At 41.5% G+C, this 12,009-nt stretch overlaps 1 protein-coding gene across 2 annotated transcripts in view; it reads right to left on the bottom strand.

The window, feature by feature from the left end:
- lars2 (leucyl-tRNA synthetase 2, mitochondrial) overlaps positions 1-12,009 on the bottom strand; it is a 182,832-nt gene that overhangs the window by 26,577 nt on the left and 144,246 nt on the right. The window contains exons 18-19 of one of the 2 annotated variants that reach the window (XM_067449359.1): positions 3,787-3,864; positions 3,595-3,706 (exon numbers count right to left, since the gene is read on the bottom strand). The exons of the other annotated variant lie outside the window; for it this stretch is intronic. Of the exons in view, the coding sequence (XP_067305460.1) occupies positions 3,595-3,706; positions 3,787-3,864 (190 nt within the window). The remainder of the gene's footprint in view (positions 1-3,594; positions 3,707-3,786; positions 3,865-12,009) is intronic. 2 annotated transcript variants of the gene reach the window in all.

The raw sequence follows: 12,009 nt of genomic DNA, 5'->3' as shown, positions 1-12,009 counted from the left end.
TCCGGAAACGGCCTGGAGGGCTGTGATGGGATGCTTTGTGGTGGCAGTCCTGCATGCGTGGAAGGAGCACAGGGCTTTATCCGAAGCCCCGGAGGCAGTTCCGGTGGTCCCAGTTCCGGTGGATCGTGTGCCGGTGGTCTCAGTTCCGGTGGATCGTGTTCCGGTGGTCCCTGTGCCGGTGGATCGTGTTCCGGTGGTCCCAGTTCCGGCAGATCATGTTCCGGTGGTCCCAATGCCAGCAGATCGTATTCCGGTGGTCCCAGTGCCGGTGGATACTGCTGGACTGGAGAAGTTTCCCCAACGCCCTGCCTGCGCCGCTGAGGCGCCCTGCTCTCCCTGCGCCGCTGAGGCGCCCTGCTCTCCCTGCGCCCCTGAGGCGCCCAGCTCTCCCTGCGCCCCTGAGCAGTCCTGCTCTCCCTGCGCCCCTGAGCAGTCCTGCTCTCCCTGCGCCCCTGAGCAGTCCTGCTCTCCATGCGCCGCTGAGGCGTCCTGCTCTCCGTGCGCCGCTGAGGCGTCCTGCTCTCCGTGCGCCGCTGAGGCGTCCTGCTCTCCGTGCGCCGCTGAGGCGTCCTGCTCTCCGTGCGCCGCTGAGGCGTCCTGCTCTCCGTGCGCCGCTGAGGCGTCCTGCTCTCCGTGCGCCGCTGAGGCGTCCTGCTCTCCGTGCGCCGCTGAGGCGTCCTGCTCTCCGTGCGCCGCTGAGGCGTCCTGCTCTCCGTGCGCCGCTGAGGCGTCCTGCTCTCCGTGCGCCGCTGAGGCGTCCTGCTCTCCGTGCGCCGCTGAGGCGTCCTGCTCTCCGTGCGCCGCTGAGGCGTCCTGCTCTCCGTGCGCCGCTGAGGCGTCCTGCTCTCCGTGCGCCGCTGAGGCGTCCTGCTCTCCGTGCGCCGCTGAGGCGTCCTGCTCTCCGTGCGCCGCTGAGGCGTCCTGCTCTCCGTGCGCCGCTGAGGCGTCCTGCTCTCCGTGCGCCGCTGAGGCGTCCTGCTCTCACCGCGCCGCTGAGGCATCCTGCTCTCACCGCGCCGCTGAGGCGTCCTGCTCTCACCGCGCCGCTGAGGCGTCCTGCTCTCACCGCGCCGCTGAGGCGTGCTGCTCTCACCGCGCCTCCCTGGCGCCCCCTGCACTCACCGCGCCTCTCTGGCGCCCTGCTCTCACCGCGCCTCCCTGGCGCCCTGCTCTACCCGCACTGCCCTGGCTGCCTGAACTCTATGGGCCGCCCCGGCCGCTTGAACTTGGTGGGCCTCCCTGGCCATTCGAACTTGGTGGGCCTCCCTGGCCATTCGAACTTGGTGGGCCTCCCTGGCCATTCGAACTTTGTGGGCCACCATGGCCTCCTGAACTTTTTGTTTTCCTCGTTCCTCCCTTGTTTACCCCTCCCTTGTCTGTACCTTCCTGGTCTGTCCCTCCCGTCCCTCCTTGGTCTGTCCCTCCCGTCCCTCCCTGGTCTGTCCCTCCCGTCCCTCCCTGGTCTGTCCCTCCCGTCCCTCCCTGGTCTGTCCCTCCCGGGTCTGTCCCTCCCGTCCCTAGTGGAGCGTCTGGTAGCCGCTCCTTAAGGAGGGGGTAATGTCACATGCCTGTCCTGTCTTGTGTGCACTTGTGGGTTTTGTTATGTTGAGCATGTGCTCGTGTCCCTGTCAGTTCCCTCCCCCTTGTTATCTGATTATTGGTTAATTTGCCCCACCTGTTCTCCCTCATTATCTGCCTTGTTTGTTCCCTTTATAATCTCCTTGTGTTTGTCAGTCTGTGTTGGATCCTTGTGTAATGTCTGCGTCTTCCGTCCTCCGTCCTCCCCGTGATTCTGTTGGTTTGTTTAAGTTTATATGTTATTATTCTATTTTATGTTTTCCCCCTCGTGGGTTGTTGTTTTGAGTTTATGTTTTGTTTTTGTAAATAAATTATCATTTTTCTGCACTTGAGTCCTCGCACCACTTTTCCTTTATGTGTAACGTGACAACGTGTCCCCCTCACTTTTAATAAAATGTTTTTTCGTCCCCCGCACTTTTACTGGGTCTCACCGATCCTAGTCGACCCGCTCCGAGCGGGATTCAAACCGGCGTTACCTGCGCGGGGCGGGCAAGTTAACAGGGACGCTAAAGACAGCTTTCTTTAATCTCGGTTGATAGCGCGCTTCTTGAGGTCACGGGCAAGTGTATTTACATAGAAACCAATGTGAATACATCAAGATTTAAATTCAGAGACAAAAAAATAATCTATGCATGACTTGTTATTTTATTCGCATCTAAATATGAGGTGGGCGCTCTCACAGAAAGTCCAAAGCGGATTCGTAGAAGAAATACCCTGTCACGCTGGAGCTGCAGCTGAAGGAAAACAATCGTTATGAGTTACGAAACGTGACGACGACAATGTGAAATTGGGACAATATGCTTTATGTGTGTTTTTCATGTCATCTCAATGTAGCCTATTTATTGACAATAAAGTAGCCTATCATATGAATAATGCAGCTTTTAATGTTTAGTATCTTCTGCTCACCAAGACTGCATTTATGTAATCTAAAATAGTTAAAACAGTAATATTTTGAAATATTATTACAAATTAAAACAGCTTTTTTCCCCTATGTGAATATATAGTAATTTATTCCTGTGATCAAAGCTGAATTTATCATCATTACTCCAGTCTTCAGTGTCACATGATCCTTTACTAATCATTCTCATATGAGGATTTTATAATCAAGAAGCATTTATGATTATTATCTGTGTTGAAAACACTTGTGCTGCTTAAAAATGTTGTGGAAACCATGATAGCCTACATGTTATTTTTCAGGATTCTTTAAAGAATAGAAAGTTCAATGGACAGCTTTTATTTGCATTTATTAAATAAATTATTATCTTTTGTAATATAAAAAAAATATCACTTGTGATCAATTTAATGCATGTCTGATCAACAAAAGTATTAATTTCTCTCTTTTTTAATTTTACCACAAATGTTTAGATGGTTTTCACACAAATTAAGCAACACCATGAGCAGCACAACTGATATTAATCCTAAATGTGTGTTGATCATCAGATCCTCATCTGAGAATGATTAGTGAAGGATCATGTGACTGAAGACTGGAGTAATGATGATAAATTCAGCTTTGATCACTGGAATAAATTACACTTTACTATATATTCACACAGAGAACAGCATGGTTTACATCAGAATATATACATTTTTTTACATTGCATAAAATCTATGGAGTCTTAATGCAGAAGTGTTTGTAGTATATAAACCAATAAAATTGGCATAAAAAATAGGAGAATATTATTATAGATATTAGTGGTTATTGTTCAGCAGTGTATTTGATATCTTGCCCAATTAAAAGCAAGAGATGCAATAAATTATATTAGTCCAAAAAAAAAAAAAAATGGTATTATGACATTTCTGTCCCCCTCACTTCTGAAAAGATGGCTACGCCCCTGCCCCCTCTGCACGTGACTGTTCACCATATTTGCTTGTGGATCATCTATGGCACTTAATTCATTTTTCCAGTAAAGCATAGTGATTAAGGGGAGCCTCACACAAAGAGCAGCCTAGGGGCCTCTGACCACCTTAATCCACCTCTGCTTGGTAGTGCTGTTGAGGGGAAGGAGTCTGTCATACCTGCCCAGAGTTCAGAAGCTAAGTGTGGACACATGGGCGCCGCCATCACACAGAGCGCCGCCAAAGCCTCCTCGAACTCCACACTGTGCAGAACGACTCGAGCGGAGGCTTGCTACAGTGACAGAGAAAGGACAGCTCAGAAAGCTCAATCAATCATTTGAATTTCCAAGCACATTATCCTGAAAGACTTACTGAGAGTGTGTTGGTCAGGCCCATGAGCCGAGAGATGGCCGCATTAAACAGGAAGTCCTCTGTGAAGTGACCTGTGACCTGTCAACAGAACCATCCGGCTTAGTTTCATTCAGAACACTAGCAGCTTCATATCAGCATTTCAAAAGGTAGAAGTCACCATGAAATCAAAATCACAAATCTGACCACATTATGTTTTAAATTCATACACTGCAAAAAATGCTCTTCTTATTTTGTATTTTTTTTTCTTGTTTACAGTCTAAATATTCCAAAATTCTTAAATCAAGATGCATTTACTTGACAAGCAAAAGGACAATAAGATATTTTTTTCTTGTTTTCTGTGTGTGTGTGAGTGTGTGTGTGTGTGTGTGTGTGTGTGGGGGGGGGGGGGGGTGTAAATGAAGTGAGTTTTTGAAATGAAGTGAATTATCTGGCAATGGGTTGAGAAAAATAATATTTCTGTTAGAGACAGAAAAAAGAAACAATGGGTGCGTCCGAAATCGCGTACTATGTGAGTAGGTACTACATTTGAATTAGAACGTACTTCGCGACCGTTAAAAAAGTACGTTCTATATAGTATGAATACGGGTAGTATGAATGGAGTCGGACGTACTACATGCGCCATGATGGAATTGTCACGTGATAGACGCCGTCATGACAGCGCGGAGATTTAAAGAGCCCATTCCACCGACTGCACACATTCGCCAGCGATGTTTTTAGATCTGCTTCGCTTTTATCTGCGTTTTTACATCGTTCGAGCTCACAATCCAGAGGAGGCGTCGGTCAGCTCCTCGCAGGTCACGCCTACGTCGAGAGCTTGTGCGGAATTTCTCAAATAATGCAAGTATTATAATGTATTTAGCTTTTAAATATTACCTCAGAAACAAATGTGTGTGCGTGTCTCTATTAATGGAGCTACAGTGGTCCCTAGAGGCGACACCCACCAACCACTGGCACAATGGCTTAAGCTGAGTGTGAATTTGTGTGCCAAACATTTGAAATTATAGTTACATATCACATATTTGAGCTTCATGTTTTACAAATTATTTACTTCAAGAGTAAATCCAAAAATTACCGAGATCGTAAAGTCTTCATCTTGTACACGCTTTAAAAGAAACATATAACTTTAACGTTATTGAACTATTTTAAAGTGATGCCCTATAAATGAGATTACTAGTTATCAAAGTCCTTTTAGATCTTTTTGAAACCTGTGAAAGTTACTTACCGAAGCTGCTTAAGTTAAACTTCCTTCCTCGTGATGACACTATAATAAAAAACATTTTAATACCTTTCCTTTTGGTGGTGTTTTACGCTATGTACGGCAAAATTATGTGATTTTATTTTAAGCTTTGTATCCTACGTATCCATTTGAAAGTTAAATACACAAAAATAAAGCAAATACATTTTAATGGTGTCTGGAGTGTGTTTTTCTCTATAGTGCAGCACTCGTATTCAGAGTTAGACAGCATATTTGTCAGATACACGTGCAATTAGCTTGTTTCAAAAACCAGCAACACATACAGAACCCTTTTAAAAAAATACTCAAGGCCATATATTAGCAATTTACCACTGACAATATAGCTACTGTAAAGCCCTAGGAATTAAGTGTTTTGTAATATAACTTGCTAAACAGCATGACGGTGAATTTACAAACAAATGAAAGGAGACACTGTATCATTTGATTTCTTTATTAACATCATTGTTTAGCAATTATTTCTAGTAGCCGAAGGAATCTTTTCTTTCTCTCACTTCTTGGTTAAAACACGGGTGGGTGTTCATCAGCCCCTGCAAAATCAACACAGAGATTAACATGTGATGAACCATGGTCAGTTTATTAATGCTAACGGTAACGTACATGGACAAGCTGAGGTAATTTAAACTTGTTAACAGCAGTTTGCTGTGTAACCAACAACATTTTGATAATATCAACACTGGTAAAGGAGAAATACATCGTTTTAATTTACTGAAGTTGTGTAATTATCTCATTAAACTGCTAAACAATGAACGTCTTTGTTTTGTGAAAACAGTGCTATCGGTAGCTGATTTATATTAGTCTACTAATGATAAAACTATAATTTTTCTGAATTGGCTGGAAAAGGACACCCTTACTTTACATCATATAAACTTCTAACAAGACAGTCGTTTACTTATATGATGTTAAACAAAAACAATTTAACCACAAATAAACAAAAAGTTGTTTATAAAGTACTTACACTTGAAAACAGCTGCATCTCCGTTTTCCGCCATTTTCAAATATAACGCCAGCTCCTCTCTCCCGTGGCATCATGGGATAGTAAAGTGTCCATCGTATGCGCACTTCATAATCTCGCCGGAAGTAGTATGCCATCCGGGTACTTTTCGCATACTGTTTTTCGAATTCTATGAATTCGGACATACTACTCTGCTCGCGTACTGTTTTTCGCATACTATATAGTATGGAAGTACGCGATTTCGGACGCAACCAATGTTTCAAACAGAAATAAGATTATTTTCCCCATACAGCCCTATGTGCACATCAATATTGCGTCATTTAATTACTGTATTTGCATTATTGTAAGGGTAGGTTTAAGGTTTTGGTAGGTGTAGGCGTTAATAAAACACAATCTGATAAACAGCAAATTTATTAATTGTTATTTTTTTATCGTTAGATTTTGCCTCATTTCCGACCATTGCTGTACCCCTTATAGCCACAACCCTCACATAAGGTCCACCAAATCAGTGATCATGTGATGTCAGACAATGAAACCTGAGTCCAAGTGTTCTCAGAAGTTTACCAAGGGGAGAAATATACATACTAAAGAGTTAGGGACTCAGAGTAGATCCCTGGGGAACGGCAAATCTGGCAGAGCCCTTTTTTGACTTGTGTCCATCCATGGGAACGAACAGCCCACGGTCTGATAGGCAAGATTTAAACCACCTTAAAGCCACATTGAAAGGGCTCAAACATCGTTAATCATATGATGAGAAACCAATTGCGATGCGACAGTTCGCTCAAGAATTTTTCTAGAGATTGGACGGTAATTATTGAAATTGTCCAATCCACATTGAGGCTAAGTTTAAGTTTGAATGTAGTAAGACAGTGATATTAAAACACCAAATTCAATATACACCTTATCGATGTTGCAATACTATATACAGGCAAGCAAATGAACGCAGAATATTAATGCAACACAAGGTTTCTAATTAAGTGTTTTTTCCCATCGAAAACCATTATAAAGAAAATGTGTTTGGTTCCTATTCGTGGCTCATCTGATCGCCTGAATATAGTATGCCTCTTTAACAAGGTTTAAACTGAATTTGATCTTTTAATATCCCTGTTTTAGTACATTACATCACTTTAACGCTGGGTTGCACTAATAAGGATCAATTAGCCTGCCGTCAGTTTACCCTCCGCCTGCTTGATCAGCTCTATAATGGTTTTACACTTAAAATTAAATGGTGCAACACAACTCCTTTTGAAATAAAACCCAGATCAACAAATCCTTGATTAGCGTTAAACTTTGCTTAATTTAATCCTTATTAGTGCAGCTCACCCTGTAGCGTCTTTCACGTTATGTGTTTTAAAAACGCCCCACTGTTTTTAGTGCAATACTGCGGCAGGTGCTGTATATGGATCACAAGTGCCTAAAACTTGCATCTTGTTCACATATTTTAGTTTTTAAGATTGAAAATGGATAGGTTTGTGCTGCAGTTTTTCGGCTGTTTTGCCCTCCAGACCTCTGTGACGGTCACGTGACTGAAAACTATGAATAGCAAACCATAACCAACCAATCAATTCCCAATGGACAAAATCAAGCCCCGCCCTACATTTGTTCTTGAGCCAGAAAGCATTTAACTGGGATATACAGCACAACAGGAAAGAAAAGACATGGAGGGTCAGATTTACTAACAGCTTGCTCCAGCGCAAACCCTCGTTTGGTGTTCAACTACTGTCAGGATTTACTAAAGACACGCAGTGATAAATTAGAGTTAAAAAAAGGTGAGCACAGGGTTATTTTTGCATATGAATTTGTAGGAGTTTCCCTTTCAGACGCAACATTTATGTGAGGAGAGTATTTAAATAAATCATCTGAGGTGATTTACTAAGGTTTGCGCTCTTCAATTTACTGGTATTAGCGCCATTATTTACAGCCCCAAATAAGGCAGGTCTTAAAGGTGGGGTAAGTGTTATTTCAAAACCGTTTTAGAAAAAGGACTCGGCCCGAGTGGAATAACAAACTTGTAGCCAATCAGCAGGTAAGGGGCGTGTCTATGGTGATAAGAGAGGCTCGGTGCACAACAATACTCAAAACACACGAGTCACACAGGACGGACATTAGCCAAGAAAGAACTAATATATGCTGGCTTTAGCTTGAATATGCTCGTGTGTCATGTTCGCTTGTTCATCCATTTGCGATCGTATTGTGGCTCACTACAGCGATGATAAAGACCCGTTCACAGGGCCCGCGCTAGCCATTTGGGTGCCCTAAGCACAAATGCTTGGCGGTGCCCAACCCCCCAACCCCCCCCAACTAGTTATAGAGCAATAACTAACATTCAGAATTTCTTATTTATGTTCTCTTTACTTCCAAAATAACTGCTGCAAATGAATAATTGGAACTGAACAATGTAAACACAGAAAGTTAAAAGTGCAAAACAAGTTTAGTGCAAATAGTATAAGTGTATGAATTTTATGAAGTATGAATTTTAAAGTGCACGTTTTAAACTGCTAATAGCCATGCATAACTGCACAGTAGAAATTACTCAACAGAGGGACTACATCTCTATAAAGAGTCCATTCTGCTATTCTATAGAACTATATTAAACATTTTCACTACCATCAGTTGTCAGAGGCCCTACAGAGGCACACATCTACATTTCCTAGCTGCAAAATCAGCTATCAGGTCATCATATAACAGTTTCTGAGCCACGTCCCCATTGATAACCACAAGACAAAATATTCAGGGATTCTACTGAAAACCAGAGGGAGACTGGCACAGAGATTCACCTTTTTCTCGACTAATTTGGTCTAGGCCTATGTTTTGAAGTACTTAAATAGTCTGGTTGTAATTGGTTGCAATCACTATGGCACATCCAGTTAGAATGCAATAAGGACTTTGATGTTTCTTCTGTAACATTTATTCTCCACCATAAGTCAGGGCAAGTTTGTGGTTCTGAAAATATACATACAAATTGGTAAATAACCAGTGTTGCCACAGTTACTTTGAAAAAGTAATCTGATTACTGATTACTCCTTTAAAAAGTAACTTAGTTACTTTACAGATTACTTGATTTTAAAAGTAACTAAGTTAGATTACAAGTTACTTTATTAGTTACATTCAGCAGTTGCCGACAACACCCCTGCCGCCTCAACACAGAAATGACAACCGGTTTTGGCAACACACTTTATTGCATTTATGCCCAAGCCTGACGGCCCCGACTTTTTTACGCCCCTTTTTTTAGGCTTCTCCTTCGTTTTATATTTATTTTAATAATTAAAATGAACAATGAGATGTGCTGGTGGAAACAACATGAGACCATGATAGCTTACGCCACTGTCAAGATATGGCTCGCGCAGGGTTAAAGAGTCCGTCTCTTTAGTGCAACTGCTAGAGTTATGGCCTTTTTACAACTGGTTCCTTCATTCGTTTTCTCTGACCAGGTATCTATCTGATTGCGAAATGACCAGGATAGGCCTAAATGCCTTCCGAGAGTCTTTCGAGACGTATTTAATTCCGATCACTCAAACAAACCAATTCAGAAGGTGCATGAAAGCATTTCAAACTAAACCGGACAAATGTAAATATATCTGGTTGTTTAAACCACATGTGTTAATTTTACTCCTGGCAAATAATTAAAAAATAAATGTGTGAGAGCGTGTTATGGTGTAGTCAGATAGATATAATGGTGCTACTGCAACATCGCTGCAAATGAGTAAAGCAAGCCAACGCATATGGCCGTAAATGAAACTTTAAAATAAGTCACACAAAACACAATCATCTTCAATATAAATTAATGAGACTAATGATCTTACCAGTGCTTAGGTCGCTCTCTCTCATATTGCGATCTTTGAATTTGAAATGAGCTGCTGAATAAAATGCTAGAATCTTTTGCTTTGATGTGAGCTCCGTTAAATGAGCATATACCGCGGGAATTGAAGATCGGATTTATATTAATTTTGCTGAAGTGTAAGGTAGGCTATAAGACAACCTGCATGTCCTTTTTTTTTTTAGATTGTGTAGCCCGTTTCGTTTTTTTTTTTGAGGGCCGTTGCGAGCAGTAGGCTAATCTATCAGCCTGCCTCAGCTCGTCAAAAATGCCTTTGTGGTGGTATGATAACAACTAGCCTACTTTGTTTTTAATGTCAAAGTAGTTATATTTCATTTCGTTTCTTTATTAAGTTCATTTAGAAAAATGTTTAGAGCAATTTTTGTTTGTTAAATTAAAGTTTAAATTTTTTTATGTGACGACCCAGTGAGTTAACCGCATGTTTAATAGCCTAGTCTCTCAATCCAACTCTTGAATTGTCTTGCCTATATAAACTTTAATTTAACAAACAAAAAATTGCTCTGAACATTTTTCTAAATTAGGATAATAAAAAAACGAAACGAAAAATAACTACTTTGACATTAAAAACAAAACTGAACTATTTTAATGGCAGCAACAATCTAAAAAGTAAAATAAATAAATAAAAAACACGGGCTCCAGCCGGACTCGGGCTGAGAATTTTGATAACCTGTCGGTTTTTACTAAGGAAAATGACTAAATAGTAACTCACAGTGACTCACAGGATAAGTAACTTTAATCTGATTACTGGTTTGGAAATAGTAACGCGTTAGATTACTCGTTACTGGAAAAAAGTAGTCAGATTAACGCGTTACTGGCATCACTGTAAATAACAATATACAAAAGGATACCAATAGCAGTACACATAAATAATGTGTAATTATGATAACAATGGACAAATAACAGTACAAAGTACTAAACTGTTACACATGCAATGAAATCCGAATTTACTAGCCTATATATTGTCATGTAGGCTAGGCTTATTTATCATCATGTAAGAATCCTGTTGTGAGCGGGGCTCGAACTCGCGGCCGTAACGTAATTAGCGCCATTCCGGCTGCCTTTATGTAAACAATAACGGTGCATTTACGGCATACACATTTAGCTCGCGAATGTACAACAAAGCATATAGCACTCATGGTAAATATATGTAAACATGTCTTGTAAATAATTATAGTACAGAGGAATACTTGTTCTCCATCTGAATTGTCTATGCACGATTGCGATAGATAAGGATCTATGCTACTAATAGGCCTACTTTCAGTTTGCGGTAAATTTTAAACAATCATAGTACATTATTATGTACACATGACATGACAGTCCTTCATAACAGCCTATATCACTTTTGTATTGCTTTTGTATATTAACATGCTTTTAGAAATATTGTATTTGTTATTTATACTAATAGCCTATTGTGATGATTTTTTCACGACCCAGATTTTTTGGTGCCCTACAAATCACTGTTTCTACAAATAAATCCACTCTCTGGGGGTTTTGCACCAATTTCATTGTTGCGTGATCCTTCACCCTGCCACACATGACAGAATATGCTAATTAATGACTTGAAGATTGTTAACTCATAAATTCATCAATTAGCCATTCAGAAACATCCCGTCTCAATCTACGTGTCGTCACTTCTTAAGTCTCTCCATCAATGTCCGACTCCAGTCTGAACATAAAAGGCTGAACAGTTTCGGGCATTTTCAGTGTGTGTCTGCGTGAGGTAATCGGAGCTGCTAACACAAGCTCTTGAAGCTCCATCCTCTTCTTAAAAGGGGACGGTAGCAGCAGCTCATTTGCATTTAAAGGGACACACACAGAAACAGCGCGGTTTGCTCACCCGCAAAGAGTGACAATTTTAACATAAAAAAATTATCTGTGGTGTATTTTGAGCTAAACCTTTACAGACACACTCTGGGGACATCAAAGACCAAGTTTACATCGTGTAAAAGGAAGCATTATAGGACACCTTTAAATTAACAAAAATGCTAATGCCAAACTCGATTCTGAGTATAAGTCAAGCCTTCAGAGTGCTTCTGTCTATGTAGAGCCTTTCAATTCAGCAGGTGCTTCTTAAAAGGCAGTTGCCTATGCAGTGTTTCAGAGCTTGAATGAAACTAGGTGCATCATTTCTGGATGGAGAATGGAGGTTTATTCACTGATAAAGCCTGATGTGAACAC

Source organism: Pseudorasbora parva, chromosome 7 (assembly GCF_024679245.1).
Source record: "Pseudorasbora parva isolate DD20220531a chromosome 7, ASM2467924v1, whole genome shotgun sequence".
NCBI classification, from domain to species: domain Eukaryota; kingdom Metazoa; phylum Chordata; class Actinopteri; order Cypriniformes; family Gobionidae; genus Pseudorasbora; species Pseudorasbora parva.
Note: the sequence above shows the minus strand (reverse complement) of the source record. Positions and strands in the feature narration are given on the sequence as shown.